At 37.7% G+C, this 25,532-nt stretch overlaps 2 protein-coding genes across 3 annotated transcripts in view; one reads left to right on the forward strand and one right to left on the reverse strand.

Moving 5' to 3' along the window:
* LOC126382221 (ecdysone-induced protein 74EF) overlaps positions 1–25,532 on the reverse strand; it is a 275,974-nt gene that overhangs the window by 168,329 nt on the left and 82,113 nt on the right. The gene's annotated exons all lie outside the window — the stretch shown is intronic.
* The window catches only part of LOC126382242 (U7 snRNA-associated Sm-like protein LSm11), a 51,578-nt gene continuing 28,389 nt past the window's right edge, over positions 2,344–25,532 (forward strand). Inside the window, exons 1-2 of the mRNA XM_050032049.1 lie at positions 2,344–2,686; positions 16,013–16,131. Coding sequence (XP_049888006.1) covers positions 2,395–2,686; positions 16,013–16,131 — 411 coding nt within the window. The 5' untranslated portion in view covers positions 2,344–2,394. The remainder of the gene's footprint in view (positions 2,687–16,012; positions 16,132–25,532) is intronic.

Raw genomic sequence — 25,532 nt, forward strand, 5'->3', positions numbered from 1 at the left:
AATTGAGGAGCTCGGTAGCGCAGCGAGGAGCTCGGTAGCGCAGCGGTTAACGCGCTCGGTCTGCGATTGTTGAAGTAAAGCAACTTTCACAAAGGCCGGTCATAGGATGGGTGACCACAAAAAAAAAATCATCTCGAGCTCCTCCGTGCTTCGGAAGGCACGTTAAGCCGTTGGTCCCGGCTGCATTAGCAGTCGTTAATAACCATCAATCCGCACTGGGCCCGCGTGATGGTTTAAGGCCCGATCTCCCTATCCATCCATAGGGAAGGCCCGTGTCCCAGCAGTGGGGACGTTAATGGGCTGATGATGATAATACAAATAGGTACATTGCTAATTATAACTTTCAACCTATGAATGTTAGAAGGATTTTTATGTTCAAAAATTCAAAAATTTCAAAAATTCAAAAATATTTATTTTTCAAAATTGGCTTACAAAGTTAGCGCTTTTTGAACGTTAAAATTAAATTACATATTATGTAACTAGCTGTAAAACTACTACCACATCGGAATCTGTAACGCTGAGGGAAAGACGTGGCCAGAAAACCTCCCAGCACAGGGCCCTAGTCCTACTGTTTCATGTTTTCCTTTCTTTTCTTTTAATCCAGTTTGTATTACATAATTTATAGACTTAAATACAATGGTATTCCAATTACAGTCGGTGGAAGGAAAGTGAAACATAAAGAGTTTATGTGACTTTATCACAGAAACAGTGTTCTATGAGCTCCCTGACAGAAGCAGGCCTGTCCACATACGCAGCACCCGATCACGAGTTGACGCGAAAGCCAGCCATCGCTCCCTTCGCACATTTTTGAGGGAAAGGTGCGACCCGACTTCCGGACGCCACCGCGTACACGAACATTTCGAGGCGAGCATGCACCACTTATATAAAGAAGCTCAAAAATCCTCCGCCTGGATATAAAAAAAAAAAGTACTCTACTGTTCAAATATCATCAAGTGTTTCACAATCCTTTTTAATCCACTTACAAAGTTATTTCAAATTCAGTATTTTAGGGCCAAGTTTTTATTGCAAACATTCTTGTCTTTCTTGTGTTGAGCTGAAGTAATCCATTTAATATTATTATCTTTAAGATAGTCTCCTACTTTATAATAAGCTTTACTGATTAAAGTAGTTTTTATAACATTCTTAAACATGTTTCCCGAAAGGCCTAGTACATCTTCTGGTATCTTATTATAGTATCGCACACACAGCGCTACAAATGATGTGCTAATTTTGGATAGTCTGGAACTAGGAACTACTAATTTGTTCTTATTCCTTAGGTTGTATTTGTGCTTATCACAGTTTCTTAAATATAAGTGTAAATTTTTCCTAACATACATAATGTTCATATATATGTATTGACAAGGTACAGTCATAATGGAAATCTCTTTAAAAAATTCTCTGAGAGAATCGCGGCATTGTTTTCAAACATAAGCACGTAAGTTAAGTAGTTATCAAACCGGTGATAGGTACTTACAATTAAATGCTATTATTAAGTTAGAGGAAGAGCCTTCAACATTCTATCACGAGATCATGGTGATTGAAATGCCAATAACGAACATATCTAAAGTATAATTTGATGTAATTATTTCCATTACAGTTGCAATATTTTTAAATGATCAGTTAATTTTGTTTTGTAAGCGTTTCCGGGTTTTAATATAACTGCGTAAAACGAATTGTTTTGTTTAACGTTCCGTTCAAGGCAATGAACGTTTATATCAAAACAAAGACTGAATTTATCTGGATTTTATTTTAAATTTTACATGCTATTGTTCTTTATTTTCAATATTTAAGTTTAATTATACGATATTCTAATAAAATATTATAGCTAATAATTTGACAAAATAATAGGGTTCGTATGAAGCGTGAGACGGAGCGTAAGTTTGTTTTGACATGTGTCAGGCTTTTCGGCGGGAGACGGGAACGGGACGGTTGCTTTCTTCATTGAGTAATCTAAATAATTAATACGAAGTGGTGTTTTGTGGTTAATGATCGCATTAAGTTAGTCGGAAGACATTCGCGAGTGTTATTATATTGGAGTATTCAATGAACAAAGTGTATCTGCCTATTTTCGCTTCGTGCCGGGAAGCCGCTTCATAACTCAAAAGTTTATGCGGACTTTTGAGTTAATTCGTTTGGGGTTCGGAGTAGGAGTCTACTCCGAGGGTGGGGGCTTAGGTTTCATCATCATCACCTTTCATCATTTCATTAATCATCAAGAAAAAAAATACGTCAGACATGGCTGTATGGGCATAGTTCCCTTTGCCTTACCCTTCGGGGAAAACCAAAACAAAAAAAAAAAAAAAAAAAATTGACATGTGTCATTTTACCGCTAGATAACCTCACTTTCGTTTATTTACTTAGTGATATTTTTGCGAATACTGAAAATAAATCGCTATGTCGGAACAGAACTCGGATTCCTCGACGTCGGAGTCAGAAATAAGCGCGTGTAGTTCTAATTTTGATCCATTGAAGGCCTTGTACTCAGCCAAGACGAAAATACCGGTTGAAAATGCTCCGATGTATGAAAATCTTGCTCAGTATGAAATCGCTCAGAAAAAAAAGGATGTTATCCCTGTAGGTCACTCGGAACAAGTGAGGAAGAGAGAAGAAGAGAAGGAGAGAAAGAGACTGCAGGAGGAAAAGGAGTTGCAGGAAAAAAACAAGCAGCGGTTTGCTAAATACCAAGGTAACTTTTGAGGTTATGTTTACAAGTACAAACTTTTTCTATGTGTATTATTTCTTTCCGAAATAATTAAATTTAATTGATGTGTAGGGAATTGAAATTCCACGCTCTAGAAATTAAGTGTATATTTCAAAGAAAAATATTTACCAAGTTCAATTTTGGATTTCAACATTAGGTCTATGCTAACAAACTCACGCTCGTAAGCCCTAATGGGGTGGATAGAGTTACAAGTATGTAAATGTAAGGTATTGTAAACTAAAGTATTGTATTGTTAAAAAATAGCGCTAGATCCAACATAAATAATATACACAAATAGTATACAACCGTAATAAGTGAAAGCTTTCACTGATATGCATAATTAAGAGCATGCTTTTTGAAATCTATTAATAAATAAATAAATATTCTAAAATTGTTATTATATTCTGAAAAATATATATTTTTTTCAATTTTTATATTAATACATTTTGACACGAATGGGAGAAGCGAAAGTCGAGTGTCAGGATTGTAGTAAGTGTACTTCTATAATCTCTGCTTATCCCAATGGGAAATACCTAGTTATGATCTTGTGCATGTTATTTGCATTACTTAATTGTTTATATCATATCAAAAACAAGCGAAACAAGTGAAGCGATTGTTGAATGTGGAGGACGCAAGACAAGTGTGTCAGGATCGAAGCAAATGGGATTCTATAGTCTCTGTTTGTCCCAGTGGGAAATAGGCATGAGTTTATGTGTGTATTTATGTATATCTAAAACATTTATAAAATACACATCTCTTCAACATTCAATCTTGAACACCTTTTAAGACCTTGCACTTTAAACAGTTTCACACTAAATGATTCTTATTCTTATTCAATGATCCCTAGGTCATTCACAGGTCATTCCCATCCCACCTGACCATCGTGACCTGACAAAGAAATACAATACCCGTTATTATAGGTCAACGTGAGACAATGGTCAGTGAAGGGACTGACTCCTGTGGGTGGTTATCTTAAAAATGTCTCATTGTTAATAGCGAGATTAAAATAGATTTGACTGGAAATAAAATGGAAATGGATACAGACACAGCGCACTCCTGATTGATGGTATTGAAATCATAAGATGGTTGTTTTGTATTTCCTATATCACTACATAGTATAAAACAAAGTCGCTTTTTCTGTCCCTATATCCCTATGTACACTTAAATCTTTAAAACTATGCAACGGATTTTGATGCGGTTTTTTTTTTATAGATAGAGTGATTCAAGAGGAAGGTTTATTATGTATAATAACATCCTTTAAATAGTGGAGAAATACTGTTAATTTTGAGGTTTTTAATGTGATGTCGTAAATAATTTCATTTTTTCCTCAGCATTGCACCTGAGCGTAGCCAGGGCAGGTCGCTAGTGTGCAATAAAGTATTGTTATGTTCTGAAGACATTTTTTTTTATTCGACTTTTTGTAGATTTTCCTTGATTATTTGGTCAAATATTATGAAGACAAGTATCAAAAACTAAATGTAGCGATGTAATGTAAAATTGTGTAGAAATTAAAGTCCATAGATGAGGTAATTAATATACAGTACATTACATGATAAGAAAAAACATAGGTGTCGCAATTTTACACCACCCAGAAAGATCGAAATCTTACAAACAACAGATACAACCATATCACATTGAATCCACATCCTAAATATCTGCGCAAGTGATCCGTATCACAATCTAACTAACACTGACAAGGTTCCAAGCGATCCCTTAGGTCACGCACAGGAGGTCACTCTAGGCCGCGCGTTCAACGCACGCTACTCTGTGTCACCCGAGGGCGTTGACCTCCCCCTCCTCCGTCCCTGCGTTCCCGGGATAATCTAAGGCCACCCATGCCGCCGGCAGTTGTATGAATTCGCGAATTGTTTGGCGCCAACTGGTCTGAAAGAATGTTTTGGTTAGGTTAGGTTGGGTTAGATTTTTTTGCGCAAGTTATGTTAGTGTTGATTGGTACGGATGTATTTTTTTGTGCAGAGCATGTGCTATTTTTTTCTGTGTTTTTTGGAGGTAAATTGATATTAAGAAGCTGGTTTGGTTGCGATACATATTTAAGTACAAGTGCATTGCGTATACGCAGTCAATTCAATTTTGCGTATATTTGTTGCCATTTTAAAACAAATTGCATGCTTTGGAGTTCTTTTTCACCATCAAAAAGTTAATAAAGCACAACCGTATCAAAATTCTAGTAATAAATCCGTCTAAATGTTCCATAAATTGTCTGTTATGACTACAAATTAGTCTAGACTGAGATGAAGGCTCAAATTCCCGTTCTTAAGTTATTCATTCGGCAATAGAGAAATAAAAACCGATATAAATTAGTATAAATGTGTTTGAAACCGCAGTCTGCCGCTTGTGACATTTCTAGAGCTTCAGGATTAAGTCAGATTCAATAAAGAATAGAATATGTGAATGATGTATAAATAAAATAGTGATGAAGTGAATGTAAAGAAACCCGATGTATTCATTCTTTTGAGACATCTATCTTGTTAGGCAAGCATCAGTTTCCACGTACCTATCTGTACTCTATTGCCTAGGTACATTATTATTTGTCTCAAAGTAAGCTTTATCTCAGTAAGTATTTTACTTCACACTTCACTTCACTCTTCGCTTCACACTTCACTTCACCACTACAGGATTCATCGGTATCGGTAAATCCATTAATGAAACAATACAATGAAGCTTACTTTCTAATCTTCATAAGCCCTCCTGAATTGTTGTTGCTAAGACCATGTAACCCTTTGAAACCAATAACCCGAAATACAACAGCCTTGCGTTTGAACCCGAGTGCGGTCAAATTTTGTCCTTGGATCGATCGCGATTCACGTGTATCTCATCAATGAATAAATTGTACACTAATAGTACTACGAGCTACGTAGTTGCTTCTGTAATCGAATGTGGAAATTTTTACAGCTATATTTGTGGATTGGACCTTGGGTAACACGTTCTTCGGGCAGGCACTGCACTACACACTTCACTTACACTTGCATTTAGGTGCTTACAGTGTGAAACTAGGAATATGAAACTCCCGATATTTCGACACTGTTATAAGTGATTACTAAAGACAAACATAATAATATCTGTCTACTCAAGCAACCATTTTTAAGTTTTGTCGAGAAATTTTTAGAGCTATACTTAGTAACAATACCCTCAAAAAAGTTTAGTACGTAATTATCCGCACTTGGTTTACGTATTTCCATTTAACATCTTTTTTTACATTGTAACATGTACATATTTATGCATTACCAGCGCCAATGCTATTTCAAGAACGTTACGTTACATGTGACTATTTTTCTTGCATCTATTTTAATACTGAATGTAAATAGAGGTGCGTCCTTGTGGGTATACAATGGGGGAAACTGAATCCAAGCAATGAATGGATCAATGCCTGTGACGTGGCTATCACAATGCCATCACATTTGCATGCGCCCGTGACCCGCTGGCCCGGCGGCCTTGCTTACGTAGACGCCTAGGTTTTTTATTTTGTTTCTTTTTTTGTAAAAGGCTGGCTAAGGCTAGTGTTGGTATGCCGCTTCGATTCGATTACGAGTGCTTTTTTCTCATGTATATTGCTCTCTTATATTCGGTACTAATATTATAAATAGGAAAGATTACTTTTATATTTTTCTTTCTATTGAATAAACTCAAAAACTATTGAACCGATTTTAAAAATTCTTTCACCATTGGAATGCTACATTATCCCTAAGTAACATAGGTTATGTTTATTACTAAAAAATGAATCCCAACTAACACTTAATAAATGTTAACCCGTGCGAAGCCGGGAACGGGCCGCCAGTTCGGTGTAAGGTTAAAATTATATCTATCAAGTTGTAGAAAGTGAGCAGTAAAACATAATAATATTGTTTTTAATTCCACGGTTCATCATTTATGTCCAAAAAGGCTCGTTAAATAAATCTTCGTGTGCCAAACAGAAATGTATCACGTCAAAAATTTACTACAGTCTCGCATGCAAAATGTCTTGTCCCTGGTTGTAAATAAATCGTTAACGACTTTCTCTGCTTTTCCTTTAGGTAGATTTTTTATTTGTTACGGTAAATTTTGTAAAAAAATAAAGCTATTAAAAATTTAAAACTATATCTGCGGTCTCTCCTTATAAATATGGAAGGATTTACCAATTTCCGTAATTTAAGGTGATGTGTTTCAGTCAGCTAGGTAACGCTGCGTCAGTAGATGGCGTTACTTCTGCAGTTTTCGTATTTTTTTCCATTTATTCGTTTAGTGTTGAGTTCTGACCCAGTGAAATGTTAGGTGGCGAAATCTTACATACATTATCTTTAAGTTAAGCTACAATTTTGAAGTATTTACTGAAGATATCATATTGAAACATTGCATCAAAAGTTGGTGTCATTTCAATTTGTGTACAAACACGAAGCTGTCACACACACATGCGAACTAGGTTAGCTATTAAAAGAGATGCATAATTTGAAGTCTACTTCTAACTTCTAAATGGCGCATTTGGTAAAGCAGTAGCCGCCATTCTTAAGGTTCACGGTTCAAACCCAACTGCATGTTTTAATTGTTTTTACTTTTTGTATTTTTTTTTACAATTGAATTTGGCGAACCCGTCTATTTGTTACGGAATTTTCAAAAAGTATCACTTTTACCAATAATATTATAATTAAGTATACAATAATTTACTTTGCACTAAAGTACCTTCCGTAATTTCCGTATTTTTTATTTTGTAAAATTCTAACAGGCATTAATCGCATCAGTGAACATGCGGCTAACTAAAAAACTACTGAACGGATTTTCATACGGTTTTCACCAATGAGTAGAGTGATTCATGGGCGTGCTTTAGGGTTTATAATTTATACAAGTATTTTTTTTGTATAAAATGGTTCAAAAATGATGATGAATGTCAAACATAAATTTTATCGTTACAAATATAGCCGACTTGGAGCTTTCGGCGAAAACGCTGCCTGAGCCCATTGAGATATAACAAAACAACGTATGGTTGAATTGTTCCTTTTTTGTAGGTATACCGAAAAGTCCACAATATGTCATAATAATTAATAAAATATTATATTGTGTATAAAGAATTGTGTATATGTATTGTATGATTTTACAAATAACGATCACAGTACAGTAATAATAAGCTAGATTTTTCCTAAATTGCGTAGGTTCAAACTTTATCGCATCGCGTTTGAAAGATGTAATGTCGCTTCAGGACGTCCCGCAAGCACGGCGCTGATGTCGCAGTATCCGCATATAATTATTATGACTTGTCATTTAGTTCCAATAAAATCCGCGGGACTTCATACGTATGTCAGTGACAGCTGGTGATAGCATGCGGGACACTTAGCACCTAATCGAATTCTATGTTGTTTTCGCGCCCAGTCCAGACGACTCACAGCGCATTTCTGGACATATATTTACGCGTGGTGTTTATTGTTAGGTTAGTTAGTTCAGGTTAGGACGTCTTTTTATAACGAGGACGTTAAAAAAAGACGAGGCTGGGACGTATTGAAGTAGTATTTCCATATATACGCGGCCTGAAATGGGCTGTTTCGGGGACCTGAACTGGTTGCTGTCGAACTTATTATCACGTTTTCTTGATTAAAATTCATAAATAAGTCAAATAGAAAAAAGAAAAAAGATTTTATTTAGTTTTAGATCTGTCATGATGTCTGTGATGTTTGTTTATTATACATAAGAATTTCAAAATTCATCTTATTTTTTTTCCCAAAGGGCAAGGCAAAGGGAACTATGAACATACAGCCATGTCTTGTGTTTTTTTTTCTTGATGATGATTAATGAAATGATGAAACCTAAGCCCCCACCCTCGGAGCAGACTCCTACTCCGAACCCCAAACGAAGTAAGCGGCTTGTTGGCGCAAAGCGAAAATAGATAGGTACACTTTGTTTATTGAATATTCCGATTTAATAATACTATCGGGAATGTTTTCCGACTAATGTGATCATTAACCACAAAACACCACTTCGTATTGATTATTTAGATTATTCAATGAAGAAAGCAACCTTCCCGTTCCCGGTCCCACCAAAAAGTCCGCGGCAAAGAGAATATAAATAAATCTGTATGTTGGATGGAAAAACAATTAATTATAAATGACTACTATTTAGGCCGGCAAATGCAACAACTTCTTTTTTGATTTGGTTTTCCCCGAAGGGTAAGGCAAAGGGAACTATGCCCATACAGCCATTTCATTTTATGTATTGATTTTTTATTATAATATATGTCCTCTTTTAAAACACGGTATTTATCCATTATTTAAAAAATGTTTAAATAAGATACGTTATTACAAAAATATTTTCCCAATATTCCTTTTCTCAGATTGTAGTATTTTTAGTTTTTTATTTATATTTATTCTCTTCATACAAAATCTCTTTATAAATTGTCACTGACATTCTATTACACTTGTCAAGTAGTCAAAGCCTTTAGAAAAAAAAAAAAAACTATCACGCACACAAACTAACATTGACACCTCTACACGCTCAGCAAATACACTGTAATCTGCACCACTACAAATGTAGAATTGATCAAAATTGAGGGTCTGAAATATGGTACTTCTCGTATTCGGACCCTAAATTTTTGTTAGTTTGCGAAAATAATACACCAAAATATTACTATTTATCGGTTTTATAACAATATTCCTCTATCCGTTTTCCTGTAGCACTGCATCAACTTTTGTATGGAAAACGAATCACCTTAATAATGCATATACAGATATAAGTCTGTCTGGTGTTAATCAGTGATAACACTTATCGTCTGTTGTTTTCCATATTTAGTTTACAAGGGAAAATTTTAAATCTTGAAACATTAAACATACATACATACATAAACTCACGCCCGTAATCCCTAATGGGGTGGGCAGAGCCACAAGTAATCAAAGACAACTTGCAGCCACTGTTGATACGAAGTCCAAAGATGGATATGATGAACCTTATGGTGATAAGGGATCAGCCTATCGCCCATAACATTAGTCCATCATGTTAGAGGACACAATCCCTCTGTCGGTTTTTACGACATGCCCGGGAAGAGATGCAGCTGAACGTGTTCTATGTTTTTTATATGCTCCCAGAACAGCATAGAAGCAACAAAACATTAAAACACATCTCTTGAAACATTTTAATGTTTCATTCTTGAAACATTAAAATGTTTAAAAAAGTCGTTTTCGGTATTTGCTCTCGCTCTATCGACCGTTTAATTCTATCGTACAGTCATGAGCAATATCATGTAACCACTTTAGAACCCTGTCACAGTATCATATTTGACATTTAAAAAGACTTAAGGTTTGATTTGTCAAAAAAGTTAATGTGACATGGTTTCAAATTGAATACATATAGTACTCGTCACCGATCATGAACGAAAACAAAACAAACCAAAAAAAAAAAAACTGGAATACGAGTGGAAACTTATATATTACAGTTTATTGTACACTAAAGATTATATAAAGACAATTAGACTTCGATTAGAGTTAGAGAAACTCCTTTAGATTATTCGGATAAGATTTTCCAACATTAATTCCCAACTCTATTTTTAAAGCATCTAATTTGTAAGCTCCGTGCTTGTCGGAGGTACACGGAAGCGGAAAGGCTGCAATTTTGCGTAGCGGCCTCTAAACCACGGATTGATGGTACTTGATGGAATCATGATTGTACAGAGTACATCAGCCGACCGAGACCTTAAGGTCATAATAATCTTTTAAAAATCAATCAAGTACATTTGAGATATTCGTAAATGCGATTAATCAAAAGATAAAGGAAATGAATATTCTATCGGTAATTAATTAAATTCGAATTAATTTCATAGATTTAAGTAGCAGGGTTTATGTAGTCATTTTAAATATTATGACAGCATCAAAAGAAAATAAGACAACAAATCATTCTTTTATCATATGGGTTGTGAGGTGAATCACCAACCTCATCAACCCTGGTGTCAGGGTTATTATTGAGCCGCCAAAGGCCCCTGACACGGCTCATGTAACGACTACTAACTTACATCAGTAAGTAGTAACCGGGACCAACGGCTTAACGTGCCTTCCGAAGCACGGATCATCTTACTTTTTGGACAATCAGGTGATCAGCCTGTAATGTCCTAACCAAACTAGGGATCACAAAGTGATTTTTGTGATATGTCCCCACCGGGATTCGAACCCCGGAACCCCGGATCGTGAGCCCAACGCTCACCCACTGGACCACGGAGGCCGTCAAACAAAACAAATCATCGATAAACAGGAAGTACAGGCAGCATTAACGTATCCGGCTCGAAGGACAGTTATAAATATTATCTAAATATACCCATTTTGGTACTAAGTTTAAAATACCTAGAACGAATTTGTATCAGTCAATCTTTCCCTAGACTGAAAAGATAAGATTGTCAAATCTTAACTGCGATACATTATAATCTTATCAAAAAATCGTAAATAACTGCGATGACTTTTTCGTAAAACGCGAAAGTGGTCAAGTCACATTATTAGTCGTAAAGTTCACAATTTATTTGCTCGGATTTTAGAAATTATCTATAAACATATATTAATGAGAAGATAATGTATTCTACCAATAAACTTACGATGTCTCAATCAAAAATTAACGGCTTAATTGCCGTATCGTAAACTATCTAGTGAAATAGTTTCGAATTTCTTATTTTGCATTATATTTTCCTCGTTAGTCGTAATAAGTTAATAACAGAGGTTGCCAGCAAAATTCTTATTGGCTAAGGGTCACTTTAATCAAGAAAGCTATGTAGGGAGCACACGCAATCGCGTGATAGCGTCGCCAATTATATTTTCCCGCCAATTTGACGAAAATGGCGCGGGAAAGTGGATACGAATGTGCAGCTGCCCGCCATTTTGGTTTCTATTTGGTGCCTTTGCGTAATAGTTAAAGGTACGCCTAATTTGAGCGAGTTAGCACAATCTACGACTTGTAAATTAACAATGCCGCATTGTTTTGCAACAGTAAAATATATAAAGCCAGGGTAGATGTCGATGTGAGATTGCTCAACGTCGCATAATAGCTCGACTAGGGAAAGCATAGAGTCAACTTGGGTTATTCTCAACTTCAGACGCGATATTGAAGAAAATATAATGGTGTTTTATCAGCACATAGCGGATGTGTTAATAAATCAGTTTAATCTGAACTCTCATGTTCCCGGTTTCGCAACTCATTCCACTAAATTTCACAGAATAGCCATCGATGTGCGATCGGATCTCGATCGCGCGTTCAATGCCCATCTCGCTGCAGTGTTGCAGTCTGCATGCTTCGCTAGACGACTTTCGCGTATACGTCTGTTGCATAACCGCTTTCCACGCGAGTGGGATGCGTGCGCGCAGCCCGCCGCCGTCTCGCTCGCACCACACCCTGGAGCATCGGTCATTGACTCATCCAGAGATTCGAGACCAACATTTATCTTTAACTTTTTTAATTTGAGGCAGATAAATAAATTCGGTATTTTTATATGCCTACTCAGATACTGTAGGGCTAAAAATAATGTTTCGCGCTCTTAAAATATAGTTATAGGTATTTAAACGAAGAAAAGTATTTTAATTTAGTTTAGAAGATGGGAGTTAATTTTGATATGTACAGAATTGTAAACCAGAAAAGGTAAATAGCTATTACGTTTACGTACTAAAATCAATTTAGATAACAATATAACTTGCGTGATCTGTTATCATTTGGAGCGGCAAGCGGGCGTCTGCCATGCGCGTGCGACGTTTATCATAACTTATACTGCTTATAGGTACACCATATCTATGTACGAACATGTTACAGATACTTCAATTATTTTAAGTAGACTGTGCTGTGGGTGGTTACTTCAAAACCGATCATTAATTTAATAAGCCTATATAGCCCGCTGCATAATACAAAATTGATCTCGTTTACATTGTGTGCTAAAAATATTTGCACGCTGCACAAAAAATGGCACGAGCACGAGCGTAAAACGGAACGCTTGCAAACGGAAGTGATGCAACGAAACGCGTTTCGGCGCGCATCTGTGTAAACAGGCGCGCTTTTCTGAATGGCATGATGACGGCGTGCGGCGTGCGTTTCCCGCGCTGTGCGGGCATCGACCCCGCGCCCGCGCGGCCGCGCGGTCAGCGCCCGGGATAGTCGAGTGAAAGTAATTCGCGACCGCATGCGAGCCATGCCGCCTTGGTACCTCGCACCGCACTGCATAGATTTATCGCCTCTCCTAGGCTATTTTTATCCCTAGCTCTACTACTCGTTAGCTATTATTTTTCTAATCTTGACATGAAGATAAATTAAGGGACTTGAAACTAGGGCTCCTAATATTCATAGAAATCCAAAAGACTTAAGTCTGGCTTAATTTCACAAGAAAACAAAACAATTATTTATTAATGGAGAAGATCGGACAAACTTTATCCGAAAAACAAAACGCTTTCTCCTGAAACATCGCTATTGAATTCCTGCGCGACATAAGTGAAACAATCTAGACTTGTCGTCGCCTCTAAAAGCCATTAAAACCCTTCACAGTTCAACTCTCTTCGTTCCAGTTTCATGCGCAAGAGCATCTGCTCGCTCTAGTGTTGAGGACCGGCCAGATATTATTATAACCAAGCACTTCATCTTCGTCGCCACAACGCCTTGGGCTTCGCAGATGTTCGTTGGTGCCAGAGACCATTTGCTATCAGATGTCCCGTTTATTTGCACATTCAGATTACTAGTCGTTATAATCGTAAGAAGAATTGCCTTCTTTATTCTATGGAGTGTCTGTTATGGAGTGCCTAGGTTAGCCACATCTGGACTCTAGTAAAATCTGCGTATATTCTTTTAGTTTTGTGTTGACAACATCGGTGTCCGTAAAGCTATTGCGATTTACTCGCTAGTTAACCGTAATGAAAAGCTCTGCTGTTTCAATCAAAACGTCGATATATTTTAGAATCGAACAGATGAACCTCCTAATTGAACGATCAAAACAATTATGGCTGATTGCCTGGCTTCATGATTCACTGGACATATTAACATTAAATCAGGAGTCAGCCAGTGATTGCCTGTTTGATTCATTGCTGCGTCTAATGGCGAACTAGTTTTAATCTATGAGTCCCTCTTGATTTCATTTAGATTGTCTATATCTGGAATACGACTCAATAAGATAAGGTGTATTTTGAAAAAGATTAAAATGTGATGGTCTTTAGATTCGCGATCGTCCAGTTTAGATCTGATAATGTTAATTAATCTGTCAAGATTGAAGGTTTGACAACGACAGATTTTCACTTAACAATATTTGCATGTTGGCGGTGGAAATGTTTTGTGTTTTTTAGATAATTATCTGTAACTGGGTATGTAAGGTATTTTTTATATTTTTAATTGAAACGTTATGGTATTATAAAAAGTAAGAATACTTAGGCCCAATAAAATAGAAACAAATAACATTTTGTTAGTTTTTCATTTCTTTAATTAAACATGATTGGGGTAAGTACACTAGTACTTCATTATTATCTAAGTTATTTCATGTCACCTTACCCTAGTGATGGCCACAGATTATATTAAATTTTATTTATTATAAACGGCATTTGGCAACGACAATTTGGGTAAACAGACCACCTTTAGAGGTCATATCAAGAATAGCGATAAGGCCGCCTTTGCCCACCTTAGAATAAGTTTATTCTGTAAGTGTTTTGTAAATTTGTGTGAAATAAAGTGTTTTATTATTATTATTATAAAGGCCAAATAAATACACGATTATTGCTAAAATAAACGCCATTCGGCTGATTTGAGAGAAATCTTTTTTTCGCTTACATACCGAATTGAAGTTGATTAAGTCACTAACACCCGGTATTGCTTAGGAGGCGAGGTAATGTAACATTTTCCGTTAACCCCTTTAGAAATATACAACTTATTTAATAAATAAATCGAAAAGACTCGGAGTACAGTCATGAGCAATATCATTAGAACCCTGTCGCACTATCATATTTGACATTTAATAAGACTTACGGTTTAATTTGTCAAAAAAGTTAATGTGACATGGTTTCAAAGTCTATACATATTAGTACTCGTGACCGTACTAGCCGACATCGACACTTGTCTAAAACGGCACATCACTGTGTCAATACCCGACCTCGATGACGAGTATGACTTCACACGTCAAATATTGCCACAGCTGATTATTTTTGCTCCAATACTAATGTTATAAAAGCCATAGAGTGCGATGACTCTATTAATTCCATTGTATCCAAACGGCAGTAGACGTCAGCAAACATTGTAGTAATTATCGCAACACATGTTGGTATGGAACTTGTAATTTAGATCGTTTAGAAAAAGCAAGATGGTTGTAAAAAAACGTTGATTTGTACTTCTTGAGCCGGTGTAGATTTGCAATTGAAAAATTGTTGGTTATTTTTGCGATAACTAAGTAATATAAATAAGTAACGAAAATGTCACCTTGTTTTGTGACTCGAATAGGAGGCGTTGGCATTTAAAATGACACTATCGTTCCAAAAAGTGCTTTAATAAGTAAGTGATATATTCAAAGATAGAGACCTCGTCATAAACCCCGTTAAGAAACCATAGTTTTCTATCTACAAAACCCATTAGAATTAAACCTGTTTCAATGTTCGATCTGGTTCATTTCCTCTGCTGATAAATACCTTGGTTTATACAATTTACCTAGGGTTTATTACCCTCTCCTGAACTTATTGTTTTGATTTTACTTATTGACTGAAAGCACTTTCTAAAGATAATATTTGTTTCTCGTTTTCCGTACACAAACCTCGTCATGTTTTGTTAAATGAAAGTGTTATTTGTTTGTCCTAAGCAAACTGCAAATAAAAATGCTATTTTTGTGGTGGCGTTTCGTTACATCATGGAAAATAAGATGATGAAGATGAATCACAATTACCTAAAGACACTTATAGGTAATTTTGTTTGGTTTGGTAGAATAGCCTTTTTATAAAACTTATAAAAAAAAAATTGAAACACTTCCGAATTCTTTTTCAGCCAAACAACAACTAATTGAAATTTATTTTGAATTTGGAACATTAATATTAAGAATCAAAAACCTTATCTTCTTCTTCTTAGCGTGTGGGTTGTGAGGTGGAATACCAGCCTCATCAACCTTAAAACCTTGTAATACCCACTGTAAAATGACATTACTTTTTTGTTTCTAATACTTTTCTGATAATACTTAGGAAGCGTAAATTTGCGTGCTGTAAAAAACAATAACATACGATAACAAACAAAAACAATAAAACAATAAAAAAAACGCGACGATGAAGGTATAGGAACTTGTGACAAGGACCGCAGGCTTGTACTCAATGCTTAAATATACGTAAAAAACAGGCTGATTCTTTCCGAACTTCACTATTCCAGGTATGATGCCAACTGTACGAAGATTGAAAAAAACCAAGAACCTCCTAACAAGAATAGAGCAGATGGAGGGACCTCTGGGAGTCCTGAAAGACTGCGTGGACCAGAGGCTAAGGATAAAGGTTTGTGCTTATGTAATAAATTAGAGCCAGATATTTTTTATCTCAGTCAAATATACTTTATTGAACACAACATACATGGACGAAAGATACAGTACAATCTGGCGGCCTTATTGCTAAGCAGCAATTTCTTCCAGGCAACCAGATGAAGATGATGATGATGAAGATCAATTAAAAAAAACAATTAACTGACAAGGAGTTTTAAGAACAGGAACATTCCCACTTTGGGTCTCTCTTTCTCTTTATTTGAAAGCTGCGCTCTTGTCGGTGGAGTAATCGCCATTCCTCTCTTCTTCCCGCCAAATCCTTCACCTCCTGATACGACACGACCTGCACCTTTTCTTTTATTTGTTTCATGAATGTTCTCCTAGGTCTACCCCTTCCTCTCTTCCTTCAATTTTTCCTTCTATGATGTATGTTATAAATGAATCGTGTCGTATCAGGTATCCACTTTGGGTACATTTCCGGAAACTAGACATCAGTGGTTATGAAGCAAGCCAAGTCCGTTTAATCATATCTATTATCTTGATATGAAACTGACCGGTTCCGGATGTTTACAATCACCAATGAGTCATCAATGAGTGGGTAAGTTATCTTGAAAGCAGTTTTCACTAACACAGTTGGCTCGATCATTACAGACGGCGATACGGCTCACCACCTATCACGTTGGTCTAACAGAAAGCTCGGTGAGGTGTGGGTACTTTGGGTCACGATGCTATGAATGTACCTCTGACTACCCCAATTGGGAATATAGTCATGAGCTTACCTTATGTGATGTTAATATTAAGTTTTGATTTAGATTTGTTCTGTATAAATAATAATCCTTAATCTGAGGAGCTCGGTGGCGCAGCGGTTAACGCGCTCGGTCTGCGATTGTTGAAGTTAAGCAACTTTCGCAAAGGCCGGCCATAGGATGGGTGACCACAAAAAAAAAGTTTCCATCTCGAGCTCCTCCGTGCCTTCTGAAGGCACGTTAAGCCGTTGGGCCCGGCTGCATTAGCAGTCGTTAATAACCACCGATCCGCACTGGGCCCGCGTGGTGGTTTAAGGCTCGATCTCCCTACCCATCCATAGGGAAGGCCCGTGCCCCAGCAGTGGGGACGTTAATGGGCTGATGATGATGAAAGAATAATCCTACGTAGTATTGCCTACCTTTACTAACATGTATAGAATATAGAATAGAATAGAAAAAGTTTATTATAAAAAGACGCCACATACAAAAAAAAGACAACAACATTATATCTTCCCACTAAAACAATTACAAAAAAGCAGGATGTTTGTCGAAATGATCATAAGGTGGTGGTGGACGTCCTGAGATAAAAGGGCCTCACTCAGCACAAGTCGCGGCGTGAACCACGACGCTGATATTATGTGAGCATGTCGAAGGTACCCAGAAATGTAAATGTCTTTATCTGGTCTACTTCCCAGTAGATACGAGTGTAGATAAGGTAACGTTAGACTGTATATTTATTAAGTAGATGCCTTTATCATAAACAAATCTAACGGGTTTTGCCAAAACCAGAGACAACATAATTAGAATACGACCTTGTAACATTTATTTGATTAACTTTTTTACTGGTAGGCTCCGTGGTCTAGTGGTTGAGCGTTGTGCTCACGATCCGGAGGTCCCGGGTTCGAATCCCGGAGGGGACAAATCACAAAAATCACTTTGTGGTCCCTAGTTTGGTTAGGACACATTACAGGCTGATCACCTGATTGTTCACAAAGTAAGATGATCTGTGCTTCGGAAGGCACGTTCAGCCGTTGGTCCCGGTTATTACTTACTGATGTAAGTACGTAGTCGTTACATGAGTCATGTCAGGAAACTATGGCGGCTCAGTAATAACCCTGACACCAGGGTTGATAGGGTTGGTAATCCATCTCACAATCCACACATAACCGGGACCAACGGCTTAACGTGCCTTCCGAAGCACGGATTATCCGTGTCCCGATCCTATTCGGTGTCCCGTCGCGTTATCCCGTGTTTTAAAGGGTCCCATTACCTAACATGAAAATTTTACACGTCCAGTTTTTCATAGAAGCGACTACCTGTCTGACCTTCCGTCTCCCGAAGGCACTACCAGCCCATTACAGGTTAGGCACATACCCCCGAAATGCATATCTCGGAGCAAAATCACCTACGAATAGATTTAACAACTTTGCCAAAAAGAGGAAGCGATTCAACACAACAGAGTCGGTTAATAGCTGGACGTTTCTAGAAAGGGCTTTGTTGCTATTCGCGTGCGGCCATCAAAGTGGTTCTCTTCCGGGCTGGCCGGTGGCCAACTCAGGATGCAGTGTTATGACAGGCCAAACACTGCAACTCTGCTGAAACGATTTTAGGCGCGCTCCAAATATCGCTACCAGATTTTATCGCCATTTTTTGATTTAGCGCAAGTTTGGGCTGGTTTATGAATGTATTCTGTGTAATGCATTAATAAACATACATACATGAACCCGCATTGGAGCAGCGTGGTGGAGTATGCTCCATACCCCCTCCGGTTGATTGAGGAGAGGCCTGTGCCCAGCAGTGGGACGTATATAGGCTGTTTATGTAAGTCAATAAAATAACATCAGAATTTGTAAACCGTTTGCGTCAAAGCGGTTCTAAATCAAAGAAATCGGCAGGTGTAATAAAAATAACCATAAAAGCAATAAAGCTAAGATAAAATTTCACATTGACCAATATAAATCTATTGATTTACTTGTCTGGGTTAGAATTATGTATTCAGGACTGTATAAATTGATTCATCAGTGATTATAATAATAATAATAATAAAACACTTTATTGCACACAAATTCACAAAACATTTACAGGATAAACTTATTCTAAGGTGGGCAAAGGCGAAAGAGGAAGAAGGTGGGGAAAGGTGATTATATTGTAACGCCACATCCGAATAACTCGACCCAAGCCCTCCTATCACTACACTTATAACTCAGAAATCAGAATCATTTATTCAACGTAATTATCATGGATAAACTTGTTGGAGGTCAATTTAAAATTTTTGAACCTACGTCATTTGGCAAGGTGTTATGGTTGAGGAGAAGAAATGACAAGAAACTGCAACAGCAATACATATTTTAAATCAATGTAGGTATACATTACAAGTTATTTAATAACTAGAGGAACACATTTAATACCAGCCATTTTTATCATTTCGCTAATCATTAATATCATAATAAGCTTTTTACATAAAGTAAGCTTCACATGAGCTTTAAATTTATTTTCTGACAAATTCAAAATATTCTCCATCTTTGGACTTCGTATCAACAGTGGCTGCAAGTTGTCTTTGATTACTTGTGGCTCTGCCCACCCCATTAGGGATTACGGGCGTGAGTTTATGTATGTTATGTATGTCAAAATATTCTCTGGTATTTTATTGTACTCATTGGTTTAGCGCCTGCTATGATTCGAACCTGCTACCTCAAAGTCAGAGTCACGCGTTCCTCCATCTGGGTTACCACGGCTCTTCTGTGACGTAAATTACGGCAACCAGCAGCAACCTATTTAACCTGACCTACACGATAACACGACGTAAGAAGTAAAATGTGTGCATATTATTAGCAGCAACTAACTAGTCACATAATAATTATGTATATATAGTCCTATAATTAATATCGGCCTTACTGCTATTAACATCACAATAACAAAGTGAATATACTACAAGGTTCCCTACAAGGACGCGATATGAATATTACAGAACTTTGAACCGTAATCGTATTTTATATTTTGTAACAATGTATAACATTCATTTGCTGATAATTTGATGCCAGATGAATGTTTTTCCTTGTCTGGTTCGTTGTTCCGTTTACAGTTAAATAATTATTTAATTATTACAACTGTAATTTGTTAGTCGGTGGTATTTGTATTTATAGTATTTACACATATAACGCATAAGTAGTGTGTTTATTTTTACGGGCATGTTGTCAAAACTGCGCGAGGGATGATGTTCTGTCTAAAGGTAGGTTTAGACCAAACGAAATCAAATCAAAGATACTTTATTGCACAGAACTTCATTTTAACAATCAGACATAAGACATGGATACAGTACAACCTGGGCGGCCTTATTGCCCTAGACCACGACGGCCTCCGTGGTCCAGTGGTTGAGCGTTGGGCTCACGATCCGGAGGTCCCGGGTTCGGTTCCCGGTGGGGACATATCACAAAAATTACTTTGTGGTCCCTAGTTTGGTTAGGACATTACTGGCTGATCACCAGATTGTCCGAAAGTAAAATGATCCGTGCTTCGGAAGGCACGTTAAGCCGTTGGTCGCGGTTACTACTTAGTGATGTAAGTAAGTAGTCGTTACATGAGCCATGTCAGGGGCCTTTGGCGGCTCAATAGTAACCCTAACACCAGGGTTGATGAGGCTGGTAATCCACCTCACAACCCACACGATAGAAGAAGAAGATTGCTCTAGAGCAATTTCTTCTAGGCAACCACTACCAGGAAACGGCCTAGACTCTTCTGACTTCCTTTCTTGTGTTTCGAAGCTTGTATTCTTACGTAAGAATGCTCTGTTTCTGTCTCTCTTTTAGAATGAGCATTCGGTCCTTTGGTTCTAAATCCACCTTTGCGAACGTAAGCCTATTGCTATTAACCGGGCATAAATCCTGGAAACAACGTGATATCAATCTTCTATGCTCCAAACACAAAAATTCAAACTCGTAAATTCGAATTTATTCGAACCCGTGACACAACAAAAACAACAGTTGAACAACAGGTAAATAATTTGTTTTTAGACAAGTTTTTATAAATATTTGTTCTAGTTGCAAATAAGTATCACAGTTGTAATCGAATTAAGTTAATGATTTCCTTATTTACATCCGTTTGTTTGGGAAGTATGAATCTGAACGCGGCAGTTGTAATTACTATTATGATTCAATTCAGGATGTACAGGAAGTAACGTCAATTGATTTATTTAATTATTGATTCTAAGAATAATTATATCGAGAGTTTCGACCAGCCGCGTCTGCATGACAACCGCGGCGCGAATTCTACTGAGCGCTTCGACCAATAAACGATACGAAAGCTATCTACGTAGATGGACGTCAAACGGCTATTGGTCGAAGACCTCGATATAATGCGCGCGCGGCGCTGTTACCGTGCAGAGCCTACAGTAGAGACAGCGAATGCTATCTACGTAGATAGACTTCGTACGGCCATTGGTCAAAGCCCTCGAAATAATATCGCGCCGCGCGCGCCGCGGTTACTACTTACTGATGTAAGTAAGTAGTCGTTATATGAGCCGTGTCATGTTTGGCGGCTCAATAGTAACCCTGACACTAGGGTTGATAGAAGAAGACCAATGTATGTACCCGGCATAGAATAAGGAATAACTACCACCTGGTCATCATCACAATTAATTTAAGAGCCACGCTCTTGTCGGTGTAGCATTCTCCATGCTAGTTTTTTAGGGAAAGATAGGCAGTGGTTTCCCTCTTGCCTTCCGCCCCGCAGTACTCTTGACGCGATTGGGATGGCGCGCGAGTCTATTTCAAAGCCGTACTAGGACCCCTGTCCTCCGCCTCTAAATAGTACCTACTGACGCACCCGGGACGCATCATAAGACGTTGCTATTTGACATTTGTTGAGATTGCGCATTTACTATTATGTGTGCGTAATTGTAATTCGCCTTTTGTAATTGAAAAAAAATGCTATGCGGTCTTTTTAGACTTACTCAGATGACGTTTTCGTAATAAGCATGAGACACGAGGTTCAGGTTCTCGAGCCAAGTTGGCACATTTCATTTACCGACCCCGCAAGGGTAACAGCAATTGCTACAAGTACCAACACTTCAATAAAGTGTCTGCAAGTATCACGACTGTTGAGTCACTGTAGGAAGAGCCTTGCTCACACCGCCTTGATACCCTGAGTGGATCTATTATTGTCGCTGCAGAGTCGCCATGTCGCCAACTGGTACCGTGCAATAATTATTATTGCTCGTCGCATTATTAATATTATTGTTTACTTACTACAAACGATATAATACCAAATTGGAAATGTCCTAGCTCGCTCAGTCACTGGTTGGGAGCGGACAATTGCCGTGCTATACGTAGTCATCATCATCAGCCCATAAACGTCCCCACTGCTGGGACACGGGCCTTCCCTATGGATGGATAGGGAGATCGGGCCTTAAACCACCACGCGGGCCCAGTGCGGATTGGTGGTTATTAACGACTGCGCATGCAGCCGGGACCAACGGCTTAACGTGCCTTCCGAAGCACGGACGAGCTCGAGATGAAAACTTATTTTTATGTGGTCACCCATCTTATGACCTTATGACCTATGATGACTATACGTAGTATTATTCCTTATATTATGCCTATATCTCTAAAAAAGCTTTACACTTCGTATTCGTAGCAAGATCCCGACTCGCTCCTGTCCGCTTCTTTGCCTTCCATTACATTGTTTTAAACGTTGTAATTTTTATGACAGAAGATTATGTCATTACTATACTGTTATAGGTACTAGACAATCAATTTACAATCGATAATCTGCCTACATCACCTTCAAATGTAACATAATAATATACTTCACACATCCACGCTAATACATACAAACGCTAAAGTAACTCTGTCTATCTGTTACCATTTCACACTTAAGCCACTGAACCGATTTGGATTAAATTCGGTATGGAGGTAGTTTGAGACCTTGAGAAGAATATAGGATAGTTTTTATCTCGGGAATCGGCACCTAAGGGGACGAAAGGGGGATGAAAAGTCGCGGGCGGAAATTTAGTACATAAATGTATTTAAACGTTGTATATGATCAGGGCTAGCTAGAAGGAAAGAGAGGAAGGGGAAGACCAAGAAGAGCTTACATGGAACAGATTAAAGAAAAGGTTAACGTCGTGTCTTATAGGGAAGTCAAGGAATTGGCCTTTGATAGACTGGAATGGAAAATGCTACACCGACAAGAGCGTGGCTCTTAAATTGATGATGATATGATCAGGGGATAAAAAGAAAATGTTAGAATGTTTCACGCTACTCAAAAAATAATAATTAATACAGCGTCCCGATAAGATTGTTAAGATGATTTGGGCACGTGCAGCGGATGAAGGATAATAGGATTACGAAACTGGAATATAAGACGAAGGTTGCTTGTAGGGCTGGCAGACGAAGACCTAGAAGGACGTACATTGACCATAAAACAGATTAATTACGATCTACTCTAGACCGGCACGTTTATGAATGTGAAGAAAGCAAGAGAAGTATGTCAGGATCGGAGCAAATGTAATCCCAAAGTTTCTGCTTACCCCAGTGGGAAATAAGCGTGGGTTTATGTATGTATTATCATCCTGAACTACAGGTGAATGCTCGCGTTAAGAGTACCTTTAGAATTGATTATTAGAAGTGATTATTTAGAGGATATGAATGCAGGGGATTAACTGTTTGAGAACTGATATTAGGCAGCTAAATTACTCAATTGTATACCAATATTTTATGTTTATTTTTATTTTTTTAACGTCTAGGGCCCTGTTCCGAGGTTTTTCTTGCAGCTTCTTTTCCCCGGCTATACAGGTTGTGAGAAGCTGCAGTAGTTTTAGGCGGATGAGACGTTCGTTATGTAAAAATTGACGATTCAAAGTGTAACTATGTTACCAACTGAATAAAGATATTTTTGAATTTGAATTGCGTCTCACAATGTGTTGATAGCGTCGAATGAAGAATAATACTACGTGTAGAACGGTAATTCTCCGCCCCGCACCAATTCGAATCGGGCGCCGACCTAACCCCCATCCCCTCCCCCCGCTACCCCCTCCCCCCAGGGGCCTGTTTAATAAAACTTACAATTGTAAATTACAATGACAATTTGATGTACATTGCGGAGTGTGTGATCATGAATATTTTGTAGTTTCATATTAGCTACGCAATGAACATCAAATTGTCGTTGTAATTTACAATTGTAAGTTTTATTAAACAGGCCCCTGGTCTTTAGTCTTAAATGGTCGTAAGCAGCTAAGGAGTAAGGGGAAGAGTTCGCGGATTGTGTTTCGCTCGCTCTTAAGTGTTAGGGGGCACTCATTAATATTTCGATTTTTGTATAGCGTATTTAGTCAAATCAGCAGTCGCGTCAAAGATAAATTATAAAATGTTAATCTACAAATAGAAGCCAGTCTAAACTGACCAAAAATCAATCTCATTTTACTTTTCGACTTATTTTCGAATTTTATTTATGAATTAAATAACAATGAGTACGACGTTTGACCGCTTTTATTGATGACGGTGACAGTATTTCCATACAAACTCCGAAAAAAAAATTCGTTTGACTACGTTGGCAAGTAGCCTATTGTGTTCGGGTAGGCCACTCCGTTACACGCAGTAATTTGCGGATACAAGTTTATCTTCTTATTGTGTGGGCTGTGGGGTGGAATACCAACCTCATCAACCCTGGTGTCAGGGTTATTACTGAGCCCCCTGACATGACTCAAGTAACGATTACGTACAAGTTATTTAGTCATACAAGTTTATATACATATTCCCCATATTGTTATGTATTCTAACCGCAGAATTATTCTATGTAATACAAACAAGTAAGTAAACAATTATCTGTATACTTTACGAATTAAAATTCAAGGCGAACTGCGCGACTGAAGGGCTGTCGAGTAATTTTGTAACACTCAATGAGGAAGATACATAAACAACACGCATTTATTTTATTAAGCGATTCTTTACATTGTTGAGGTAAAAATCAGCTGCTGGATTTTTTTTAAACAGCCTCGTAATTGTTTTTATATAGTCTATAGAAATCATCATCGATGCAAGTGATGATTATTGTGAAGTGCTTTTCTTAATCTCCTTATGTGTATTATATCTTATAGGCTATTTGTATGTAGGTTTATGTATGTGTTTGTTTACATACATACATACATAAACTCACGCCCGTAATCCCTAATGGGGTGGGCAGAGCCACAAGTAATCAAAGACAACTTGCAGCCACTGTTGATACGAAGTCCAAAGATATGTGAAGTGGTGAGTGGTGTGGTGTGTGTGAGGTGGTGTGTGTGTGTGTGTGTGTGTGAAGATATGTGTTTGTTTATATTGAAATAAACTATAATTATTATTTTTTTAGTTATTTTGGTATCATTATATTTTATGTTTATTGCACCATCCCGTGCTCCAATGCATAAACTTCTTTCACCCTAAGCTTGCCTGGCAGAAATTGCTGTTTAGCAATAAGGTCGTCTATTGTGCTTATGTTTTTGCGCCCAACTGGGCACCCTCAGGCCTGTTGTCTTAAACGTTGTACCGGGTGAGAGCCTTCAGCGCTCCCCATTTGTCCGGCCAAGTAGTTAATGCCATCTGCGGCAAATCTACAATAAGTCACACAAAAAAAAAACGATCACTGATGTGCCGTTCCTAGGAATATTCCCACTTTGGGATATAGAAAAAATACAAGA

Source organism: Pectinophora gossypiella, chromosome 3 (assembly GCF_024362695.1).
Source record: "Pectinophora gossypiella chromosome 3, ilPecGoss1.1, whole genome shotgun sequence".
NCBI lineage: Eukaryota > Metazoa > Arthropoda > Insecta > Lepidoptera > Gelechiidae > Pectinophora > Pectinophora gossypiella.